Source organism: Lepisosteus oculatus, chromosome 10 (assembly GCF_040954835.1).
Source record: "Lepisosteus oculatus isolate fLepOcu1 chromosome 10, fLepOcu1.hap2, whole genome shotgun sequence".
In the NCBI taxonomy this organism is placed as follows: Eukaryota; Metazoa; Chordata; class Actinopteri; order Semionotiformes; family Lepisosteidae; genus Lepisosteus; species Lepisosteus oculatus.
Window position 1 is genome coordinate 24,070,109 of NC_090705.1, and position 26,127 is coordinate 24,096,235.

The 26,127-nt window shown below is 42.3% G+C and overlaps 1 protein-coding gene across 1 annotated transcript in view; it reads right to left on the reverse strand.

The window, feature by feature from the left end:
- Positions 1-2,094, reverse strand: part of mocos (molybdenum cofactor sulfurase) — a 236,771-nt gene extending 234,677 nt beyond the window's left edge. Inside the window, exon 1 of the mRNA XM_015357181.2 lies at positions 1,775-2,094. Within this exon, the coding sequence (XP_015212667.2) occupies positions 1,775-1,904 (130 nt within the window). The 5' untranslated portion in view covers positions 1,905-2,094. The remainder of the gene's footprint in view (positions 1-1,774) is intronic.
- Positions 2,095-26,127: the final 24,033 nt, after the last annotated feature.

The following is a 26,127-nucleotide window of genomic DNA, read 5'->3' on the forward strand; positions in this document are numbered from 1 at the left end:
GTTGACCACTGTACAGGTGGGTGGAAGTGAAAAAAAGATCTCACTGGGAGCGCTGCATTCCTGCCAGTGTCAAGGAGGCTGTATGGGTCACTGCTGCTGAGGGCCGAGAGAGCCCTGGCCAACTATACATCAGTGAGTCTCAGGAAACTGAGTGTTGCTACTTGGGAAATCCAGATGAAAGTAGGTTTACAGACATTACCTAGGCTCCTTGAATCCCGGTCACAGACTGCTAGTGACATGATCCAGTCTTGGGGTACCCTGGTCACAGTAGGCTTAGAGACATGGCCCATTGGGGTATCCTGGTGTCGGTAGACTGGAGATGTGGCCCAGTCTTGGAGGATCATGGTCATAGTGTTTTAGAAACAAGGAACAGGCTTGGGGTATCCTGGTCTCAGAAGGCTTCTTCTTTTTCTCTTTTATTTGACCTTTATCGCCCTTATTCACTCTTGCTTCCCCCTTTTCCAGACTTTTACCATTTCACTTCTAAATGATTACTATCTTGGTGTGTTTCTATTTAACACTTCATTAAATTTAATTCTCATTTGTCTTTATAAGTATGGTTTTGGGGATATCTACAGTATATACAAAATTGATTGCCTTGCACTGTTTTATGTATATTATTGTTTATAAAGCTCCAATTCTTCAGCATACTTTTTGCACAATTGCACTTTAATTAAATTTGGTAATGTTACTTTACATTGCCATCTGCAAAGAATTTAAAATAATTTCATAAAAAAGAATAAAACAGACCTCTGGTGACTCAGTAATGCAGTCCATTAGGGGAAGATCTGTAGGCTTCATTACAAGTGTATAGAGTCTGTGCCATGGTGGCAGTACAGCTCAATGCGTGACCAAGGGGTAATGTTTCTAGTCTAAATTCATTTAATTTAAAAGACTTTTGCTATTCGTTTTGTGGAGCAGAAGTCCTTCTACTTTGTGACTGCACACATGATCTGACATTCCTGTGTTGATGCCGCCGGGCCTGCTGGTCATTAATTACGCAGTTGTGAGACTGTCAACACCACATATTTGCATGCAGCTCAGGCACATACTGTATTATCCTACGTTAATTTAGACATATCCCATCTTAGCAGATGCCTTTGATATTAAAGAAAATATTAAATGGCTATGCTTAATAATAAATGAAAATGTTTAGAAGCTTACATGAGCTGGAGACAGAACTGTTCAAAGTGAAGCACGCACGCACTGGGAATTAAGCTCTTCTGCAAAATTATTAAGATGTATTGCCGTATTTTTAATGTACAATATTTTGTTAGTATGTCTCACCGTTGTTTTGATAATCCTCCAGTTACTGAAAATGTAACATTCCTTGAATTAACCTTTGTCACACACAACATATGGACTAGAATACTAAACTTTTATTCTTTCTGTGTAATGCAAGCTGTACATAATTAAAATTCATAATTTAAATCTAAACTAAATGAGTTTTCCACTTAGTTAATGACTTGATTATGAATTCACTTTGCACTTCGAAAAGCTTAAATTTACGCAGCATCTACAGTACAAAGAAAGAAGAAACAGTATAAAGAATTTAATTTTAAATGTAAAACTGAAGTGTAGGAAAATATACTCGTGTACCTGAACAAACTGACAACTGTTAATTAGTATGGGAGCGTGACGTAACGGGACAGAGGAAGTAGTCGATTAACGTTTAATCTTCTTTCATAAAAATGAAGTTGTGCTAGTTTACGTCATTGTTTATATTTGGGAAATTAAACTGGAACATGTATTTATTTTTGTAAATATACGGTACCTTTGATCCTGGCGAACTCCTTGTTTCTCATTTCCATCATGTCACCGCTTTCATAGCCGTAGTGATTCCAAACTTTTCTGAAACTGGCGAAACTGCAGAGCTCTTCGAAATCCGAAGCAGGCTTCTCCATTCTGGTTTTACCAGATGTCGGTAATGAATCCGAAACTAAGTCAGTAAATTGAAATAAACAGTTTGACAATACAATACCGATTACGCGGTTTTATTCACAAAAGTATCTAAATCCACGACTGACATTGCAAAACAACTTTAGAAGACTTTGGTTATTATTTAACTTGTCCCAATTATCTGAAGCCTGCGCATCAAGCAACAGGAAATATGGTTAATGTAGTTCGACTGGTTCTACGCTTTTGCATTTTTATCGCATTCTTCTAAAACCATTTTAATAACCGCAGTACCGCAGTTAACTTGTCGGAGAGCAGTGAAAATTCTAAGAGGTGCAGATACAGTATGAAGCATGTTTCAGGAAAACACTAAGAGGCTTAGACAAGATATTAAATATGTTCGTAACAATTGGATCCATCGCTATGCGTAAAATACTATAATTACAACACTATTATTTTTAGATCTTTTAGATACATCTTGCATGTACAAACCACTTTGTTTTTTTTAATTTTGTATGTTGAAATCCCTGCATGAACGAATAGTCTGTGAGACTATTTTAATGGTAAAGTGGTTTTAAATGGCAAAAGTTGAAGTTAAAGGACAGCTGCTGGTACCATTTTACTGTACTTGTTTTACTTGTTGCCAGGAAAACACAACTTTCAAGCACACATAGAGCATGCATGAAAAATGCATTTATCTCATATTAACGTTTTTCAATACTATCTCATGAATACATGTCTGGCATGCTACAGTAATGCAGCCTCTAACTTGTACAAAGACACAGATCTGCAATTAAACCATGATCCACAGATTATGTTAGAGTGTGAGATTATTATTTAGATTATTAAGTACAAAAATAAGTCTTTCTTCAAGCTGGAAAAGCCTGATGTTGAAGGGTGAAATAATATAAAAAAATTAATGACAGAAATAGGCCATTCATTTTATCAGCACTTGTCATTTTTTTATACACTAAATGATTCCATCATATCATAAAGGTTTGGCCTAGAAATGCCAGTGTCTCCACAATATGCCCTAATAATTCATTTACACATTCATACATTTGTGTAAAATATATTTCCTAGTATGGTGGTGCAATGTTTTTAACAAGTTTCCATGTTTGTCCCCATGTTCTGCTCATCATAACCGAACAATTTGAATGAACCTTAATGGTTCCCTTTAAAAAATTCTTAACCTCAGTCAAGTATCCTCTGAGATGTTAAGTTCCTTCAACCTGTCCTTATAACTCATTCTCAAATGAGAATCTTTTTTCTTCTTCTCTGGACTTTCTCCAGTTCTTGTGCAACAGGTCAGTTACAGAAGTGGCGCCACAGCTTCTCTGAAATCTAGACAGCACAGAGCTCTGCCACACCACTGTACTGTACCTGGTCTGTTGGCGTGGCAGAGTTATCTGCTGTCTAGGAAGTGGCATCGTGCATGCCTGGAGACCACAGTGACCTGAAGCGAAACTCGGTAGGGGCAGGGGGGCTGCATTTATCTCACTTCTTCATCCATCCATTTTCTAAATGCTTCATCCTACTCTGGGTCACGGGTGGCCAGAGTCAGCAGGCACACGGTGAGGTACACCCTGGACAGGACTCCAATCCATTGCAGTCAATTAACCTATAGTAAATGTACTGTACGTCTTTGGACTGTGGAAGGAGACCCATGCAAACACGGGGAGAACATACAAACTCCACACAGATAGTGCTGAGCCCAGGGCCTCAGCACTTCAAGGTGGTAATTCTAACCCCTGCACCACAATACCACCCACACACTTCTTCATCCTTTTTGTAAAGTGGAGTCTAGAATGGTATGAGGTACTCCAGACGTGTGTTGTACTGTAACTAGTGCATTGTACAGTTTCAGAATAACCTCTCTTGATTTATATGTTTTACATTGTTCTGTAGCCAAGCAATCTGTTTGCCTTGTTCTTGTTTCTGTACCTTGCCATTTGCTGAGAGCGATGAATCTTCTACGGTCCTTTTCCCACAGAGCAATTTCATAGGTTTAAATTTAAGAATGAGTCTCTCATGGGGAACCTTGTCAAAGGCTTTCTGAAAATACAAATACAAAATGCCATAAGCACTACCATAAGCTAGTGCTTTCTGGTGCTTCTTCAAAAAAACCTGGATTTGTTATGTAGGATCTTCCTCCACAGATCTCAGCTAACTATCTCCAATACCTAATTATGCCCTCTATATTTTCCATGACATATACATTAAATGTACAGGTATATAATTAATTATATTAGGAATGTTCCAGGTTTTTAATGACAGAAAAACACAATCTATAAGACCCCTGGGGTAAATGCCATTTAGGCCAGGTAACGTTTGATATTTTACATCTGTAAAATTAGTTACTGTGTTACTCTTGAGCTATTGAATGTTATGATATATACTTGAAGTCAGAGTTTAAAACTAAGAACATGAGGGTTTTGGGAGTCTTGAAAGAACTTCCCATCCATGTTGTTGAAGGTGATACTCTGGCATGGAATCCTCAGATTAGTTATTTACTGCTAACTGAACAAGATTTCTTGTTTGAAATCTTACCTATACTATGTTCTTGCAGTGTATGGGATTCAGTATCTTTGACAGTAATAACCTGGCTGCTACTGTCTTTGGCTTTCAATTCTTGATTTTCTGTTCTCAGGTAACTGAGTGAGGCAAATGTCCTTCTCAAAGTGATGTTAGGTATGTTTGTCAGGATAGGCTGCTTTTCTTTTACGTCCTTTTTTCAATCTAAGACCATATCTTCTCTGTCATTGTACTGCATTGGTTTTCATGTGATTTGGGGTTCATACCTATTAGAATATGGGATTTGCCAGTACCTCCATACTCTCCTATTTTCTGCAAATCCAACTCCAGTGCATTCACACTGGATGTGAGGAAAACATCAGCTTTCATGGATGTTTGGCTGCTGGTAGTTTTACAGAATGATCCATACAGTATATTGTACCCTTCACAGATCACAGGTTGGGAACCATTTTTAACATATTCAAATTTGGAATCAACCTCTGAGGCATTGATATGTCTCTGTTCTATTAGGTCCATGATTGTTTTGTTTGTGTTTTAAATTTCTAAAGAAGGACACTTATTTTCAATCTAAACCTCTATCCAAAACCAAGCTACTAGTACAAACTAAATGCAACTTATTGTAAGCAACAGGCAATATTCCTCAATTAATAAAACCAGGTCAATTAATGACCTAGATGTATTAGTTAAAAAAGGCAAGCATACAAAACTAAACAACAGTCCTACCTAAGTTTTGCACAATGCAAATTTATGTGCATACTTCCTTTAATTTATTAAGTTCTGTGAATTCTTGACTGTCCTGAAATGTTGACATTTCTGAAATATATGCATTTATTACATTCTCCAGTCTCCAGAGTGAAAGTTTTGTAGGGGAGCTAGTTCTACTAAACCTTAAATTTTATTTCTATTCTTTTGTTTTGTAATTACACCTGTTTGATTTACTGTAAGTCTGGCACTCCAGTATCTTGGCAACACCTTGAAAAACGTCTGGTATTTCCATACAGACTTCAAGTTTTCATTTAAATTGGTGTTCCCCTTAGTCATTGCAGATTGCATTTTAGCCCCATAACTACATACAGTACTTAATTACAATTTGTCTTTCAGCAGAAATATTCACTAAATCCCAGAAGACTTGGCATTCTCATTCATTTTCATAATAAGAAACTCCTTACAGGTGAAGTAAACCTTTACTGGTTGCTCTTTTTGACACTGGATAAACTAGAGGCTTCACCTTATGGCAGTTATTCTAAATGAGAATGGTCTTTACTTTTTTCAGGGCTTGCAATCTCAATACAAGGTACTGGATCATTTATTTTACCTGGTTGGGGGGAATTTATCTACCCTACGCATAATTTTCAGGGACAAAACAAAAGTATTAGCTGCCTCTATTTATGTTTTTTTTTCTGTTAGGGGCTTCATAAAAACTTTAACAGCATTTACTATTTGGAACAGTGATATAAATATAACAGATGTTTAAATATCCTGGTATGATGTCAATTTGACTTCCAAACATCCTGATTGTCAAATGATTCAATTACATTTCCTTCACAGAGTGTAATTGACCCCTTGTAGACACTATTATATAAAACATGCTGATACCATTTTACACACATTTTGTGTGGTTGGGTTTTGGAGAAGTCCATCGATCTTGACAGCAATAGTCCTTGCTCATACTTGGTATTCTTGAAGATGTCTCTAGTCTTTGTCACTCACAGCAGAAAACAAAAATGATTGAGTTGCCTCACTGCAGCTAAAGGTATGTTTGTGCTACATTGGGATCCTCTGCATTTTGTCCTCTGGTGTCCTTGTCTTCAGTTAGGATAGGCTGTTGTTGATGCACTCAGGTCTATATTACACTCTACATTCATGAATGTGGTGTGATTTTCCTTGTAATGTTTGTTGGAGTGACGTTTATAGTTTGGAGATGGTACCAGCGAAGGGTTTTTTTTTCAGGGCGAGGAAATATTGTTTTGTACTGTTCAAATGAAAAAAGGAAAATAATGATTTGGTAAAAGAAGAAATGCTAAATTGCATACATGGTGGCAAATTAGACAAAAGAGAAATGGGAAACATTTAAAAGAATTAGCTTTTTTGAGTAGGGTCTGTGTTGACATGCAATGGTTGCTAAGGAACGATTATATATCTGTGTTAAAAAACAGAAATGAGAAAAATAATGTTTTGTCTGCTAAACCTTCTTCAGGCTCAACACTTTAAAAGAAGTCAAAATTCAAAATTTAATTAAAAAAATATTCTTAGCAAAAGTGTATTTGAGGATGGATTCATTAACAAGAATCCTGCTGTGGATGAATGAAACAGAAAGAAAAAGTCAAGAGAGGACTGTTATACCTACTGTACATCAAGAAAGAGGCTCAATTAAGAACATATCTGACAATCTTCTCTAAATGGACTAAAAGGCAGCAGAAAAAGAGTATTGGTGAAAATAAAAAATAAACTCAATTATATTTTTGTATATTTTTTTAAAATAAGAGCAAGGTTAAGAAAAGGGTGCATTCAAAAGTGGTGGAGAGAAACTATACAGAATGACAAGGAAACCACAGGTTGTTATTTGTTTTTTAATGCCTTCCCCACAGTGTTTAGAATACAAACACAATGTGACAATAAGACAGGTGATTGGAGAGGGACAAGATGAAGAAACTGGAGGATACTCACACACTTTGGCCAATAATATCAAATGCCTAAGATGCATAATATAGATAAAAAGGCGAACTATGATTTATAGTTCGAACAGGTCTGTACACCATATGACTACAGTGATATGACAGCGATATGGTATCTTAGTATCTAAGCTTTGTGTACCACTTGAAAAAAATATAGTGAAGGGGTTACACATTTGCCATAGATCAGTCACACTGAGGTCTATTTCTGAAAGCTGCATAACTCAGATACTGGCAATCACCTTCTTAGACTTTGATCAGTGATGTATGTGATTCATGACAGCATTCATGTTTGCAGACAAAATCACATCCAATTCAGTGAATTCCAGAAGGGATTTGACTACTAGGACATTTATAAAATCTGATCTGAGCATTATAAGGACATAAATTGAAACATTTTTAAAACATTAGTTGTTAGATACAGTATGCTAGTCTTCTCATTTTCTCAATATTCCCACTTCTCATTACTCCTGATCCCAATATACAGGACAGATTCACAATTAATTGGTAGTAAAATTAAATCACCCTTTGTTTTCACACAAGACAAAGCTGCCATAGAGTACAAGTCAAATGAAAATGAAAAAATAGATATCTCGTTTTAAAAAAAATAATTATTCATGGCAACATATTGTAATGCCCATGGGTTTCGGTGTGGAATGGAGCAGGCATGGGACTCAAGGAATAGGGTTGAACAACAAATTTATTAACTCGAACCAGGAAAAGGTACACACAGGGGTTACAGCGCTGCACCTACACTAACACACACTCAGGAAGGGAAGAGACTGTCTCCCAGCTTCAATCCCACTATATACAGTCCCGCATGGCGCTATAATATATATTGTGACTGCACAGCAGTTGTGCCCACAACTGTGGAAGTGGATCAGGCATGTCCACTGCTCTGAAGATCCTCCTTTTTCCCTGCTGCGGGATCTTTTTGCTCACACTTTCACTATGTTTGCATACGCTCCACTGTGTGCACTCGCTCTTGCTTTTCACACACTCTTCTCTGAGAATTGTGTTGATCATGACCCCTTCATCGAGAGGCTGTGCTATATTATGGCTATAGTCACAGTTAAAAGGCGTTGTTATGCCCGACACGAAGTGGAGGCAACCCTTTTAACTGTGACTACTATATATCCACGATATAGCAAAGGTCTCGAGTGCCTTATTGCTTTTATAAAAAGGTACCCAAATATGCAATTGCTATATAGAATGATAAAAATTTGGCTAAAAATTTTAAAATGTATTTAACATGTAAATTAAGCTGTTTACATTCCTCTACCTGAGAATATAGTCGCTCGTTGCTACGCAATGCAGAAACACAGCCAGAGGTAACTAGGAATTAACTAGCAAAGAGGGGACATTAGCTAACCAATATGATAAAGGAATAAAATGACTTGTTTTTTGTTTATTTCTTTAACACATGTATTTGAACATTTCCATTGATTGTACAAGCATTGAAAAACTGTCCAATCCCTATTTCGTCAGGCATTTTTGTAACGAACAGTTCTTTCCGGGCCCTATGCGGACGACACGATCCAGAATAGTGAAGACACAAGGGGAAAAATAGTCATGCAGGAAAAGTGTCTGGAGACGGGGGGCGTGTCCATGCAGTGCAGGTGTCCAGGGGAAGTGAGTCCAGGCGAACAATCCATGTAGGTAATCGAAAAGAGTAATCCGAGACAAAGGGTAGAGTCCAAGGCCAGAAGATCCATCCAGGGAGTTAAAACACGAACCGGGTCGGAACAGGAACTAGGAACAGAAAGTAAAAAGCATAATGGAGCCAGATGCAGCAAGACCCCGGGCTCTCATGATGTGGAAATCAATGAGGAACCAGGAGTGAGGTCCGCGTCAGGCTTTTAAGGGGAAATGGGAATAGGGATCAGGTGCAAACAATATGAGGGAACGAGGAAGAGCTGGAGCTCCCTTAAGAGGAGGGGTTAGCGATCGTGACAATTTTCTTTTTCACTGCGAACTCTCATTTTTATGTTCACTATAACAGGCATAATCTCCCTTGCTTTTAACTGAGCATTTGATCATTCAATGAGAGCACAAAAAATCACAAAGGATCCTCAAGAGCACAACAAAGACAGCAGAAGAAGATACATGTATCAGATACCTGAGAAACCAAACTTTTTTTAAGATTTAAGAGGATTCTTATTCTTGTTGACTTTAATGTACATATTGACTCACAGTCATCCAGTTTAGCTATGAATTTTCTAGTTCTGTTGGGATGCTTTGATTTAACCTAGTTTGTTCTTAGGCTATCACATAACAAAGTACAAACAATTGATTTAATTATTGCAAATGACTCTTTTGTTTCCCACTTCTCTTCCCTTGAACTAGCCTCCCTGACCACTTAGCGATTCTCTTCCCCTCACACTCTGTAAGTGTTCACAGCTGTCCATCAGTTGTTCTATTCTCATTATCTTTCTTCACTACCTGTGGTCCTAGAGGACAAAATACATTTGTTTAATAGTGCTCATCTTATCTACCCTCGACACCTTAGCTCCTTTAAAAACTCAAACCATCTCTTTTTCTTGCTCAGCTCCCTTGTCCACCAGCCATCTGTGTTCAGTGAAGGCAGTCTCCCAGAAACTTGAATGTAGGTGGCATCTTTCTGGCCTAAACATAAATTATCGGACTTGAAAAGATTACTTGTCTAAATACAAGGATACTATGAAGCCTTCTAGATCCTGGTACTTCTCTCACGCCATTGAAAATAACCATAACAGCCTTAGACACATTTTCTCCAGCATCAACAGACTGCTAAAGCCAAACTGCCCCCACCACATTTCCTGTACATTTGCCTAGTGATCAAAATCACTAATGATCTTATGGCTTTTGATTCTGTTTCTCTTTCTATCTTTATTGTTCTTGATCTCAGTGCTGCTCTAGACACTGTTAACCATGTTACCTTACTTTCTTGTCTTGAAACAGTGTTTGGGGTTTCTGAATGCTCTTAAATGGTTCTTACCTCACTGAGTTCTGTCACTTTGTCTGTCTTGGCAGATTGAGCTCTGAAATTGGACTAAATCTGGTGTTCCTCAGGGTGCGATACTGGACCCCTACTTTTCAGCATTTACATGTTTCCACTTGGTCAGCTTTTATGATTGCATGGCCTAAATTATCTTTTTTATGCTGATAATACTCAAATCTACACCATTTATACCAAACCCGATACAAATGTACATTATCTCTGTTCTCTCTAATTGCATCTATGACATAAAAACATGGATGACTCAAAGTTTCCTTAATTTAAACTGTGACAAGACTGAAGTCATTCATATCGGCACACCCCATCAACTTTGTAAAGCCAATGGATGGTACTGTATTTGAGCTTCAGTCAAAATTAAAAATTTTGGGGGTTATACTGTAATTGATTAATGTTTGACCCACATGTGCAATGTATTGTTAAAGCATTCTTTCACCTCAGAAATATCACTAGACTATGTCCTGTGTTATCACAAAAAGTAAATTTTGTAAGGGATTTTTGATGGATTGCAGTCAGCAATTATAGCACAGCTGGTACACTAAGAAATATTTCTGAACAGGATTGCTACCAAAAATGGTTTGTGAGGAGATGATGGAGATCTTGTGAAGGGTTACTTGTGTGTCTAAAGATCTAGATTGATTCTTGAAGCATGCAAGTTTTTGGCTCATATAAGTTTTAGTCTAGGAATAGATGTTGAGTTTGACAATTGTCAGGATTAGGCTTCCTCTTAGATTTAGATTTTGCATAATGTTGCATTACATTTCAACCAAGAATGGCTGTAGAGGATGACTGATCATTTTGTCTATATTTTTGGTCTAATTTATTTTTTGTTGGCTGGGTTTTGGCGGTTAAATTAGTAATAGACCTGACACTTACCAGAGCCCCAAATTAATGTTATATTAAAGGAGTCTAAATTATTCTCTGTTTTGGACATTCTTAGTTAATTCTTAGCAATTCAGACTCATTAATTTGGGCTAATTGAACTCAAAGCTCAATGGTTTTACTAACTGTAAACCAAGTTTGAACATGAACTGAGCCTTAATCTGAATACTTTTCCAACATAACCCTAAAATCATATACATTGCAATACTATTTGACTGTAGAACAATTGTAATATGACCTTTATAGCACAGCTCAATTAGCTTAATCCTTTATTAATTTTATTTGCAGTTAAATTGAAGTCTAGAATATACTTCATCAGCTGAAATTTAGTTTTAATTCATCCTTTTTTATGGATGAATTGTTTCAGTGGTAAATTAATTCAGGTTCATTTTAACTTCTACTATCATGTTTGTGTTATGTATTTCTATTATAAATTATGGGTATGAATACAATAAAATAACAATTAGTATTACTCTTACAGTTCAATTAGGACATAAGTGGAAAGGGTGGTAAGACAGTCCCTGGGTTAGCTGGTTTTTAGGCAGTGATGATTTAGTTGGCACAACATTAACTGTTTCTTAAGGTTTTATGAATAAGAGAATATATATCCTGGGATTACTATCTTTGAGTGTTTAAATGCACCATCTTTTAACGTAATCCATCAATTAAGATTTGCTTAGAATAGCCCATATACCTTTAAAAAGCTGTAAGATGAAAGAGAGTTTTAATTTCTTTCTACTTTTCTATTCAACAGTCTCAAAACTTAATATAGACTTATACACTGAATAGGCATCAGTTTAATATGTTTGGTTAAAACTAATACAATTATTTTATTAAATTCTTGAATTCATTGCATTAGCATGCATTAACTGAATATATAAAGCTACCTGGTAATGAACACCTGACACAGTACCATCAAGGGCAGTAATTCTGATGGAAGTAGAAAAGACACAATCTCCATCTCCAGAATGATCTCTTTTCTTAATTAATAATAAATTATTTGATTGGAGTTTTAAATCCAGTTTTCAAGTAGGAGTTAATACTTTTATGCTAGATTTCATATACAGTAATTACAAACCTCCAAATTTTCCCCATGTGTGATTGGCTTGCACTTGCCCTGTGATGGACTGGCCCCCCATCCAGGGTGTACCTTCCCATGACACCGTATAGTATAAAGCAGTTTAGTAAATTACATGGCATGACAATAATGAACCACTAGTGTACAGATGCAGCCATTCAGAATGCGCAGGGTGTCAGGCAGTATACCACAACAAGTGCCATAATATGCCGAACACCATCACATAAATCCTTTTGCCTTTTTTTAAATAATCTTATGTAGGACTGCAATGTCATGTAAAACTGGTGACATCCTTAAGCAGTGTACCACTGCTTTGTGTAAATGTTATTTTAATAATACAAATTAAATGTGTATGAATCCATTAATGCTTACCTGCACTAATCACACTGTACAGTAACACAGAATGTTTTATTTTTTAATTATAAACAGTATACAGAATTATTAGTAATTTATCTTAGATTTTGATTGTTAACATTATATTTATTCTGTACATAGTGGATTAAAATTATGTGATATTTAAAAGCAACCAAGCAAGTAAAAAACAAAAAAGAGGGTGGTAGTGACTTAAATGAGTTTCTGTCAGGAATCCTCAATGAAAAGGTATACAGATCCTTTGCAGACACTGGAGTAGTTTGATGACAAGGCAGGCAAACAATCCAAGGCGAGTTCGTGGTCTAAAGGAAAAAGGTGATTCAGAATCCAGGAAGAACGATTGAAGCAAACAATCCGAAGCAAGAGGCGAGACCATGGTCAAAAGGAGTAAGGTATGTCGAAATCAGGGAAGTACACTGGTGGAAAACAATCTGAGACAAGAGGTGGGGTCCAAAGTCGAAAGGCTAAAGGGAAGTCCAGAATCCAGAATTATACGAGGTACAGAAAACACCAGGTAGAGCACTCAACAAGCAGACTCAATACCAAGCAGTGGGAAGTGGGTTAGAATGGTTTAAATAGTGCTGCTCGCTGCACGGTAGAGAGTGTGCTGATGGATTAACACATGTGGCGGCGCTTGTTATTATTAACCTGTTGCTGGTACTGGTTAGTTCTTTTGTAAATAATCTCCGCTGGCTGATGGTCGTGACAGTTTCAAAGAATGACTTTTTGGCCAGCATCTATAACACCCTGCAGTTCTCAACTGGCTACCCACTGAAGCTAAGAAGGGTTGATCCTGGTCAGTATCTGGATAAGAGACCTCCTGGGAAGCTATGATTGCTGCTGGAAGTGATTTTAGTGGGACCAGTGGGGGGTGCTTACCCTGTAGTCTGTGTGGGTCCTAATGCCCCAATATTGTGGTGGGGACACTATATTGTAGTGGGTGCCATCTTTCGGATGAGACGTTAAACCGAGGTCCTGACTCTCAGTGGTCATTAAAGATCCCCGAGCATTTCTTGATAAGAGTAGGCAGTTACCCCAATGTCTGGGCCCAATTTCCCACCTTGGCTTTTACCACGGTCTCCAAATTGTCCCAATGCATGATTGGCTTGCACTTACCCTGTGATGGATTTGGCTCTCCATCCGGGGTTTACCCTTCCTTGTGCTCATTGCTTGCTGGGTAGGCTCCGGCTTCCCGCTACACCGTATGGTACACTATAAAGTGGGCAGGCAAATGCAATGACATGACTTACGGTTGCATACTATAATCAGCTTTGGAGATGATACAAGTCTGCACTATATAAAGCTTTTTAATATAAACTACACTTTTGTCACAACAATGCCACAATTATTGCGACAGGGTTTTTGATTTATGGTATGTTGTTTTTATTATGTTTCTCACAGTACATCTGTGCACATTTTCACTCAGTTTTATTTATTTCAAAACCCTTCTGATTGGTTTCACTTACTCCTCAAGCAATTATAACATCAGCAATTTTAATTGTTTCTTGTTTATTGTATTTATATATTATGTAGTGTATAATTCTTTTTTAGAGTGTAAACAGTGGAAAAGTTTGCACAGTTTTTAATTTAGCTCATTTGAGCACAGGGCCACATTAGTGGTTCTGTGGTAGAATTCTCTCCTACCATGCAAAGGGGACAGGGTTTTATTCCCAGCCAATGTGTAAGTTGAAGTTTTAAGAAATCACCACTTGGGGATAATAAAGACTCTTGTTCTAATAAAAAATACAATCAATAATGTATAGTACATGTTTACTATATTGACATTTTTATTAATTTTATATATCACAGTGTATCTATTAATTTTATGTATCGACCCAAAAACTGATTATTTTCATCTCCCATTGGCTAATATTGAAGCACCTGCCAGCAGCTGTTGTGAACTGGGACAAAAAAGTCCTATGTGTCAGTTTGATTATTTAAAAAATGTTGTCCTCGTGGCACCAGGACTCTGCTACCATAGATAGTATATAGTCTAACAATGTAGCTTAAACATCTATAAGACACATTACTGTATGTCATGAATAAATAAAAAATGCATATTTTATCATAAAACTGTGAACATTAATGAATGAATATGATCAATTTAATAAACCTCTCCCCCACCCCCTGCTCAAAAGCTTGGTAGAAGTCATATTAAATCTAACCAGAGGCTGATCATTTTAAATGGTCCATTCTCTTTAGAAATATTTAACTGTATGTGGATTTTGATATCTGTAGTATCTGCTTTATAAATACTGTAGCGTTTGCAGGTTCTTTTCAGAACTAAAGAACAGTGGAGACACAATTAACCAAGCACTAGCTTTATTGGTTTACAACCACACGAAAAACAAACACAGGATCTACACACACATGAGGAGACTGACAGAACAGGTACACATATTTAGGGTGGTAATTACCTAACAACACACTATACTTTTACAGGCTACACAGGGCACTAGAATTACTAGGACATTATTTACACAGGTAGGGTCGGCCCCTGGTCATCGTGCTGACCCTCAGACTCTCCCCGGCTACCACTCCCAGCATGCTCAGCGGTACTATGAGCACCTAGGGGGGCTTCCTCCTCACCACCAGGCGAGGGCATTACACTGCCCCCACCTGAAGCGTCTGGCGTCTTGCCGACGTCGAACACCCCCCTCAGGCTGTACTCGTATTCGGCCAACTGCTGCAGAACCCTGCGTGAGCGGCCGCTGCGCCGCGGTGGCGGCTGGCGACCCACGGACGCCCCACTATCGGCCGGCTCCAGCCCCGGCTGCTCCTCTAGAGCCTCCCCACACGGCTCCTCCTCCCGGGCCCGGTAGGGGGCCAGGCGGTCTCGGTGCAGGACCACCACTCTCCCCCGCATTCGCAACCGGACACGGTAGCAGACCTTGCCCACCACCCCGAGTACCTCAGCGGGCCCCTCCCATGACGGCGCCAGCTTAGGGCTGAGGCCTTTGCGGCGGCGCGGGTTGTATACCCAAACCGAGTCCCCGAGCTGGAAGGCAGGCCCCCTGCAGCGCAGGTCGTAGTACCGCTTCTGCCGGACCCCCACCTGTGTCAGGTGGGTCCGTGCAAAGCTGTGCACCCTCTGCATCCGCTGCCGCAGGTCCCACTCATAGTCCGGTCCAGCCGGCGGTGCCGACCCGTCTCTGGGCAGCGGGCCGAAGACCAGGTCCACCGGTGTTCGCATTTCCCGGCCCAGCATGAGCGAGGCCGGGGTGCACCCGGTGGATTCCTGGACCGCGGTCCTGTACGCCCAGAGACGGGTCGGCACCGCCGGCTGGACCGGACAACGCCCGTTGGTGCTGGGACACCAGGGTGGCCAGCTGGGTGGCGAGAGTCCGATTAAACCGCTCCACCAACCCGTCGCTCTGGGGATGCAGCGGTGTGGTCCGCGTCTTAGTGATCCCCAGGCGCTGGCACACTCTGGCAAAGACCTGGGACTCGAAGTTACGCCCCTGGTCACTGTGTAACTCCTCCGGCACCCCCAGCCTGGCAAACATCCCCTCCAGCAGTGCATCGGCCACCCTGGGGGCACTCTGGTCCGGGAGAGCGTAAGCCTCCGGCCACTTCGTGAAATAATCCATGGCCACTAAGACGTAGCGGTTCCCGGCCTCGGTGTGCGGAAACTGGCCCAAAACGTCCACCCCCACCCGCTCCATAGGAGCCCCCATCTGGTGTTGTTGGAGGGGGGCCCGGGAGCTCTCGGGGGGACCCTTCTGCACCACGCACACCGCACACGTTCGGCAGTACCGCTGCACATCCCGGTGGCAAAGACCCCAATAAAAATGGCCTCGGAGACGCTGCAGGGTTTTTTTACCACTGAAGTGCCCCACGCCCGGCTGGCCATGCACCACTCGGAGCACCGCCCCGCGGAGTGACCGAGGCACCACCATCTCACCACTGGAGGGTACCCGACACCCCCGGCGCAGCACCCAGTCCTTTACCTCCAAGGCCTCCCACAGGGCGCAGAGGGCCTTGACGGACTTCGGGTGCGGGGCGAGCTCCTCTTGCGTAGGCCGCACTCCTGCTGCCCTCCAGCAAAGCACCGGCCCCACGTCAGGATCAGCTGGCTGACGCTCCGCCAGGTCTGGCAGGCCCACACCCAGCGGCCCCTCCCAGGCCGTGGCCGCGGTGCTCACCCCCGCCACGGTGCGGACATCCCCCTCACGCTGCTCCTGCCGGGCACAGTGGTGGCAGTCCGCGGCCTCGCAGGGGCGCCGCGAGAGAGTGTCGGCATTGAGATGGCGAGACCCCGCACGGTGCACGACAGTGAAGTCGTACTCCTGCAGGATCTCTATCCATCGCGCCATCTGCCCCTCTGGCTCCTTAAAGTGGAGCAGCCAGGTGAGGGACGCATGGTCGGTCCTCAGCCGGAACCGGGTCCCGAACAGGTACGGCCTGGACCGCCGCCATCACCGCCAGCAGCTCACGACGGGTCACGCAGTAGTTCCGCTCAGGCCTAGTCAAAGCCTGACTGTAGTAGGCCACTACGCGCTCCCCATCCGCACCGTCGCTGCACCCAGACGGAAGGAAAGCACCTGTTTCTCCTGGACTGCAGCGAGCTGTCCTGTCACGGTCCTCAGCCGCAGGCTGGACGCCTCCCGTCCTTGGGGGTTGGTGCCCTTGGTGTCGGGGAGGGCGCCCGGCCGGAGTAGGGTTACCGATGAACTGGTGTCGAGTAGGGAGGCAGGGTTGGTCCTCGATTCGGCAGTGGAGGTACAGGCCCCGGCTACAGCCAACTCGCCCCACGGTGGCGTGAGGGGCGCCGGTTTTTACAGCGCTCTCCAGAGCGGGGTTTGAGGTGTTCAAGGGCGGCCTTCCCCGCGCTGAGCTGCCCCGTTCCAGTTTCCCGACGCCGATCGGGGAGTGCGAGTTTCGGGTGCCCGGCAGAACTGGGCTCGGTGTCCTCTCCTCCCACAGCGGTTGCAAATCAGCATGCGGGGCTGTTCCACGGGGGTCGCTGCACGGGCTGGCTTCTCTTCCCCCTCGCTGGATTCCTCCGTCGCCGCCTCGGTCAGCCGGTAGGGCGCACTGGGTCTTCTGGCGCTTCCAGTCACCCTGAACACCGCCTCAGCCCGTGTAGCAAGGGCCAAGGCCTGCTCCAGCGATGTTGGTGCGGCCAGCTGCACGTGGCGCCGCAGCTCCTCGGGTGAGAGGGCCTTGAGAAAGGCCTGGAGAGCCATCTCCCGCTGCGCCTCCTGGGGGAAAGTTGCGTATCCTCGGTGGGCGAGGAACATGACATCCGCGGCGACCGGGCCCAGTCGCTCTCCTGGTCGGCGCCGCCGCAGGGCCAGCCTCTCCCGCATCAAGTCCAGCACCTCCTCTACACCGAAGCGCAGCTGGAGGGCTGCTGCCAGCGCCGTGTAGTCGCCTCTGTCCTCCTCCGGGACGTCCAGGAGCACCTGGCAGGCCGCTCCTTCCAGCGCCGCCGCCAGGTGGCCGGCCATCTCCGCCCGGCTCCAGCCATTCGTCCGGGCCGCGAGCTGGAACTGCGCCTCATAGGTTTCCCAAGGCACTTCACCATCGTAGCGACCTGGTCTTACCCGCGCCGATGGGTGTGGGAATCGCTGATCGGCTCCGGCAGGGAGGGCATCCTCTCTCCGGGGCAGCCGCCCCAATTCTACTGGCGGGACCACTACTGGGTAGCCCTGGTAAGGGCTGTGGCCACCTGTCGCACCCAGGAGTTGCTCAGGCTCCTTATGTGCGCCGCCGATGGGTTCTGTGTCTTTCAGCGTCAGCCGGCGCTTAACAGAATCGGGTAGTGTCTGCCACGAGTTGTTCATTCTGCCCGCTTCTGACACCAATGGAGCGTTTGCAGGTTCTTTTCAGAACTAAAGAACAGTGGAGACGCGATTAACCAAGCACTAGCTTTATTTGTTAACAACCACACCAAAACCAAACTCAAGATAGATAGATCCTTTATTGATCCCGTGAGGGAAATTGCAGTGCAACAGCAGCTTAACACACACAACACAGCCACAGTGTAACGAATTATATACTAATAGTGCAATACATACAATGCAATACAAGAGTTACTCACAGTCCGGACACACAAGAGGAAACTAGAACAGAACAGTACACAGAAAATCGTATCACACGTATGAATATAAATATAGATGTAACCATAGATATAAATATAAATATAAATGTATTGCACAGGTCCCTGGCATATATTGCACAAAAGTGGTTGTAAACAGGAAAAAGAAAAAGAAAAAGAAAGAGAACAGATGTAGCAGTAGATGTGTATATGCGTTTAGTCCAGAAACAGGTCACTGTCGATGTTGCCTCTGCCAAGACGCAAGGTGGATGCGTTGTACAGTCTTATGGCAGATGGCAAGAATGACCTCCTGTAGCGCTCCCTGTCGCACCGTGGATGAATCAGTCTATTGCTGAACGTGCTCTTCATTCCTGCAAGCCTGTCATAGAGGGGATGGGAGAAGTTGTCCATGATGGCCTCTAGTTTGGACATCATTCTCCTCTCAGCCACTACCTCCAAGGGGTCCAGGTCAGACCCAATGACAGAGCTCGCTCTCCTGATGAGCTTGTTCAGCCTTTTGGAATCTACTGCTCTAATCCCAGAGCCCCAGCACACCACTGCGTAGAAAATGGCACTCGCTACCACCGACTGATAAAACATGTGTAGCATCTTACTACACACATTGAAGGACCTGAGCCTCCTCAAGAAGTAAAGTCGGCTCTGTCCGTTCTTATAGATGGCCTCGATGTTCTTAGACCATTCCAGTCTATCGTCGATGTGCACTCCCAGGTACTTGTACGAGTCCACCATCTCCACGCCACTCCCATGAATGTAGACAGGAGTAGGTTTGACCTACACACACATGAGGAGACTGACGGAACACGTACACATATTTAGGGTGGTAATTACCTAACAACACACTATACTTTTACAGGACTACACAGGGCACTAGAATTACTAGGACATTATTTACACAGGTAGGGTCAGCCCCTGGTCATCGTGCTGACCCTCAGACTCTCCCCGGCTACCACTCCCAGCATGCCCAGCGGTACTACGAGCGCCTAGGGGCGCTTCCTCCTCACCACCAGGCGAGGGCGTTACAATACATACATTTCTGCATGGGTTTGCATGATAACGAATGTATTGAAAGGTTATATAAATCAACTGCATATTTCTTTATTGTGAAAATGGTCTAAGTCTGAACCTGTGTAAGTGTAGGTCCCATCCAGCCTTGGTGGTATATAAGTAGGCATATACTGTAATTTATGTTTGTTGAAGAATTGTCCTGTAGTTAAAACAAGCATGTTAATTATTTTTTTTCCCAAAATAACCACAGCAAGTGACTGACTTAAATTGATCCACAAATACGTTTATGAAAAAGGTGGAATACAGTTGTGTACCTATTTTTTTTTCAACTACTAAGAGTTGCATAAATAAATTATATTATACATAAAGATTGTTAATGATGTTCAGATATAATATTATACTTTGGTCATTATTATTTTCAGATATCAAAATGTCCCTTTAGTTACATGATTCTATGTTAAGATTCCGTATTAAGTGGATTTGAAGAAGTACAACATATTAAATGAAGTTACTATTTCACTAACATCTAATTTCACCACAAGTGCCACCTATCAATATTCTTTGGGCAGTGAAAGTTAAATTCAGCAAAGTCAAATTATATCACGGTACATAGCGGTGAACTTCCCGCTGACAAGGGTATTGACATGCAATCTGAAAGGCTGCAACTGTATGGATCTGGAGCACATTCATCTCCTGGCAATCTACGCAGCCTGTTAATCCACCAGTTACCATAGTAATGTAATGTTGCCATAGCCAAAATGTAATGTAGTGGTAGTGCTCTCTGAAGGCACCAGTTCTGTAGGGTTTGGGCATTTACTGGGACAATTATTAATTGTAGCAGTAAATCACAAAATTGATTCTTTTGATGGCTTTAGAATCCAACCATGCGACATCTCAAACAACGCACACACACAGGTACTAATACACGAGGATACATTTATTAATACATAGAATATGCATGTACTGTAAAACTAACAGATCTTATCGAGGGGGTTATCAGAATACAAAAGGTATATATTCAGTCAGTTACAAAGAGTTACACATCAAGAGGACATACGTTCAGTGTATCATTCATTTAGACCGTTTCATAAATGAACTTGGTTATAACTTCTACATTAGATACTCAAAACAAGTACATAACCCTTAGGAATTAAATTGATATCAACTGGTTGGGATAACAATTTAATTCTCGAGCAGTAATGCATTGAAGTTGAATACTCATCCAATCTTTGGGGATTCAGATCTCCTGCGGGCGCAAAGAAACAGTTGCAGGCTTGTTGCTGTCCAATCCGAGCTCTCTGGCTCGGTGCCAGGCTGTGCTGTACGGCTTGCGACGGTGCGCTGCTGATGCTCAATGACCGGCTAGTTGTGTTGGCTTTAACTAGCAAAGTTTGTGCACAGGAGAAAAGATGACTGTGGGTCCCAGCAGGTCAGGAAGAGGACCAGTTCATTCCTGATGAAGAGCTAGTTCTGAATAGTGATTCAGCTGTCCACAGTTCCGACCTGTTCACGAGGCCTGCTGCTGGTGCTAACCTCGGGTGGATCCTCTGGTTACTCTCTGGCAACCTCCGCTCTAGACTCTAAGAACAAAGGAAAGTTCTGGCACTTGGACACACTGGCCGTTCCGTGGTTGTCCGGGCTGAGTCTCAGGATGGTCAGGAGGCGCGCTGCGAGAATGTCCTGCCCTTGGGAGCCTTCTGCTCCTGGGCCGTCCTGCCCTGGAATTCTCCTTTGAATTCCCTTTAGAAAAGTCCACAGAATTTTCTGAATCTCTCTGAATTTTCTCAGGCTCTCTGTGTTGCCTGTTTTTACCTGGAGGAACTTCAGCTCGTTGATTGGCTGAAAGTTCCATGGGCATCAGAGTCCCACGTGGGTTACTCGGCCCTACCAGTCCCTGATTGGTTGATCAAGGTGAGATATGAGTCACTTACTCCTGACACTTAGGAATGCAATCCAGATGTCCATCTGGCACTCCTAGACAGATAGGCGCCAATGGATGACCATTGATCATGATAGCCAGGCTTAGCTAAGTGCATCCCCCTTTGGGAGCTGTCCTAGGAAACCTTATCAAAGGAAACCTTAAATCAGGCTGCATGAATAGTTTCTCTGTGGCTGCACCACAGAGATGAACAGAAAGATGGGGCCTCCTTTGGGAAAGCCCAGATACACTTAATTCTTTCTTATTAATAAGCCTCGCCGCTACAGTAAGGAGTTCGAGATGAAGCTGTATACCACTGGAACGTAAGTTAATCACTTACCATGTCCACCAGCGGGTACTTAAGCTTTCCGAGGATGGTATTCCTCACTCTGTCATAGAATTCCTCCAGTGCACTACATTCCCTTGCATTTCACTCTAAACTTGTTGCCTGTCTGCTATGTCTCTCTGTGTTTGACCCTACTTGTCTGACTAGATTTTTTTAACTGCCTTTGTGTATTGAACTTGGCTTGTTTCTCGTATGACACTTCTGTGTCCCCTCTGTGAAGTGGCCTTGTTTATCACTGACTTTGACCCTTCCTTATCTGACTGTGCACTTGGATAGTTTTAATTTCAGTTTCATCTACCTGATCACCACCAGCCATAGTGCTCTGCCCACACTTGGCTATCTCCCAACTATTACACTTCATCTGGTGAGTTCACCAGTATTACAGTTATGAGTCAAGCATGGATGCAGTGGGCTCAGAAGACATCTGTCAAACACTGGCAAGTCATGGCTCAGCTTTGAGTTTGCAGCAGGCTAGTGCTGAGAGATGCAATTCAAAATCTACAGTTACAGTGTGCAGCACTGTTATTAACAACATGCATATGAGTTATTATGTTTGCTTTACTGGGCAGCCCTAGCTTGTTCCAGCTCTTCTTTCTGGGAAGACTTTGTTCTGGGTTACAGCACTTTGGGAGAGATTGAATCATGTATATAGTACTTTTCTATGGTTCAGAGACATATTCTGCCAAGTTTTTGATGTTTCTAATCACTCAGTTGGATCTACACATGTACTCTTGCATCAGAAACAGGGGAATTGTTTAGTGGCTAGCCATGCCAACCACTTTCGGCAATTGAAAAGAGATGGGGAGTGGAGGCTCTTGTGGCTTTATTCCAAGATGGACTGTCTGAAGAACTCAAGAAGAAGCTGGCGTGCAGGGATCTTCGTCAAGTCCTGGAAGCTCTAGTCAGTCTTATCAGTCGCTTGCATGAGAGGGAGCTTGAGATACCCCACAGCACCCCATTCAAACCTGCAGTCCTGAGTCTAACAGCTCCTCTCCACAGACCACGAAAAAACGTTTACCATCAACACTGTGTTTCCTAACAAAGAACAGAGGAAGAGCCAATGCACATTGGAAATGCCAGGCTCACCCAGCAGAATGTTTGCAGTGTCAGACTAAGGATCTTAACTAAGATCTGCATATACATGGGGCAATGGACATATTTGTCACAATTGACCTGAGCTTCAGAGAAATGCCTCAGCGTAGTAAGGTACAGGGAGTACTTATTGAGCAGGGTAACAACATCTCCCATCTCAACTCAACATTTAATTCAGACTGGATTGATGTCTTGGAGCCATCAGCACATCAAGGTGGATATTTCTGTGGATTCCAGGGACATGGGGAGCTTTATAGATTTCACTTTAGCTAAGTGGCTTAAAATATCTCTCGAAACATCCTGTTCCCTCCCTGTTCAGGCCCTAGTTAGATGGCCCATTGAAAGTGGAGTTATCAAGCAACACACCTGGTTTTGCATGACTGAAGCAGCACAATTCACAGTTCAATTGGGATCTCAAGGAATTCAGTTCCTGGAGTTTTGCATGCCATGGTCGCTGCTTCAACATGATTCAAACCATAGCCCCCTCCCCAGTCCAATGTCCTTCAGAGTATAACAGGTCTTCAGAGTAATATCGATATTTTCAGCAAGGAAGCTCAATCTCTGTCTCCCCTCTGGCCCTGTGATTGCCCCATCGACCACTTGCAAAGAACTGTCCAGAGGTTGCCTGTTTTCTCTCTCTCCAGTATAATTGCGGGCTATGAAGGAATACATCGAGGGCAATCTCCAGATTGATATGTTCATCCTCATCAGATTATTTTCTGTAGAGAGACTGAATAACATTACCACTAAAAAACAATTTCCACTTCAATTGATTACCTCCGTGCTAGAAAAGGTGAACCAGGCTACAGTTTTCACTACAGTCAGACAGAGAGGGCCACAACCTGGTGGATATATGGAAAGGAGATGAGTGGAAGACAGACTTTGAGGTGCAGGTGGGGGCTTCAGATATGGGAGTTGGAGTTGGAGCCGCTATTTTACAGTGGTCTGGTTCAGTGAAGATTCTTAACCCTTGTGGTTATTTTTACAGGAAGCTCTCAGTAGCCAAACAGAACTATGATGTGTACAATCGGAAGCTACTGGCAGTGAAATTGTTTCTGGAGGAGTGGAGACAACTGTTGAAAGGAGCTCTGCTCTGCTACTCTACTACTTCTACTGACTCCTGTCCATGGTCTTCTATTTTGGTAGATTTCATCACTGGTCTTCTACACTCCCTGGGCTACTGTGTGACTTTAGTCTTGCTCGACCAGTTTTCAAGAGATACCTATTTCATACCTCTCCAAACACTGCTAACTGCCCCTGAGATGGCATACAGTAAATGTTTTTGAATATTGATTATTGAATATAGAATATTGATTTGTGAAAGAGGTGTTCCACCTGTTGACAGGACTGCTCAAGATCTGCAGAGTTTGTGGAAAACAATGCATTGCAAACTGATGAAATCCTCCCACTGTCAAAATAAATTTGCTGATAATTGCAGATGCAATCCTCTTTGGTTCTTGGCAAAACAGAGAGACTAGGCAACTTGGCACCTCCTAGACCACTAAGCAACTCCACATGTAGGTCCCTTCAAGGAAATTGGCTCCCTAGTTCATTGGTTCCTTTCCAAATAGTGAATCACATCAATCGGATCACTCACTGGCTGGTACTTCCTGTCAACTCAGACATTTTTATTAGCCTTCCACATGTTCTTGTTGAGACCTATTAGATCCAGTCCCCTCTTGCCTGCCCCTGCTGCACTGACAATCCTACCGGTCAACAGGAGCCTCTATAACAGGAGACAGGAAAGGGAGTATGAATCCTGTGCAGGACTGGAGAGAGAGAGAGAGAGAATTCCTATCCAAATCGCCAATCAAAAACTTAATCCAGGAAACAAGCAAGAAGGTCTGATGGTAGAGACAGCAGGAGAGGCTAAATCATAAAAGAGGGGGAAAGCAAGAAGATCTGATACAGAGTAGATTGTAGTAGTTAATAACGTGCACTTGGTAGCTTGAGGAGAGTCCCCAATAGTGAGTGGGGAAGAGAGGAAAGAGGGGAACTGAAATAGTGATGGGAGTGAAAGGTGATAGGTACAGTACATTACTTGTGGCGTGATAGGTACAACACAGTGCATGTGGGAATGCGAGATGAGTAAGAGACGCGTGCGGAATGCGTAACAGCTTTTTTTTCAACTTTTTTGGATTCTCTTGCGAATCACCTGCTTTAGCCCTTGCCTGTCTGACTGTTTGTCTGGACAGTGTTTTTTTTTCTTTTTCATCTGCTTGATCAATGCCAGCTTTAGCTCTCAACCTACAGTACACTTGGATCTAGCCTCCTGCCGCCTGACCATTTCTTTCATTTGGTGAGTGCAATGGTATTACAGTAAAGTGACAGAAATCACCTCTATATAACACAAAAGGCACACATCTGTCAGACATGCAATTTAGGCAATTTTATGCCTAAAATAGTTTACGCAATTTATTTTTTTGCAATGTAGTAAAATTCAGTGTTTAGCTAATTTCACAATTTCAGTGCAGACCATGAAAGCATGATCTGCATAGGGCCTTATATGTTATTGTTAATGGGAGACAGTCAGATTATTGTTGCTCTATCAAATTAAGCACGCTGCTTAAGAGTATTTTAGAATACAAAATATGGAGTGACACTTATCTTAATATGGCACTGTTTAAGTGGACTAGATTGCAAGTAAAACAGCACATGGGGTACTATGCATTTATGTTCTTAACTTATTCTGGTATTAATATCACTTGTGTAAAAAATCTGAATTGATTTTAATTAATTCTGATTATTTTTTCAAAACCAGAGTGCCACCTTTCTGAACTGAGCTACAGCAGAAGGATATCACAGCTGGTGATTCATCATCCTGCTTTTAGGCATACTGAATATGTTTTAGAGAATTAAATAGTTTAAAATACACAGTGTGAGTTTTTATTTCTGCAACTCTTTAGAATTCCGTTCTAAAAAGGTCTAAAAAGAATTATTTGCCTTATGCATTTTTTGAATCACTTTGGTTCTATATCATGAATTCAGTGCTACAAATACTTGTTTTGCAATCAATTAAAAAACAACATTATATTGAGGGCATTTTTATAACAAAGGAATACATAAATATATTGATCACATTTGGGTTTTAACTTCTACTTAATTGAACTAAAAAAGAAATAAAACAGTTATGGATTCCGAATGAGTTTTTGAAAGATGCCTCACTATCTATACATTTTCAAAATACTATTTAACGATTTCTTTTACAAAATAATAATGAAACAAAATATCTGGACTACCCAACTGAAACAACAAAATTCAGTTTTTTAGGA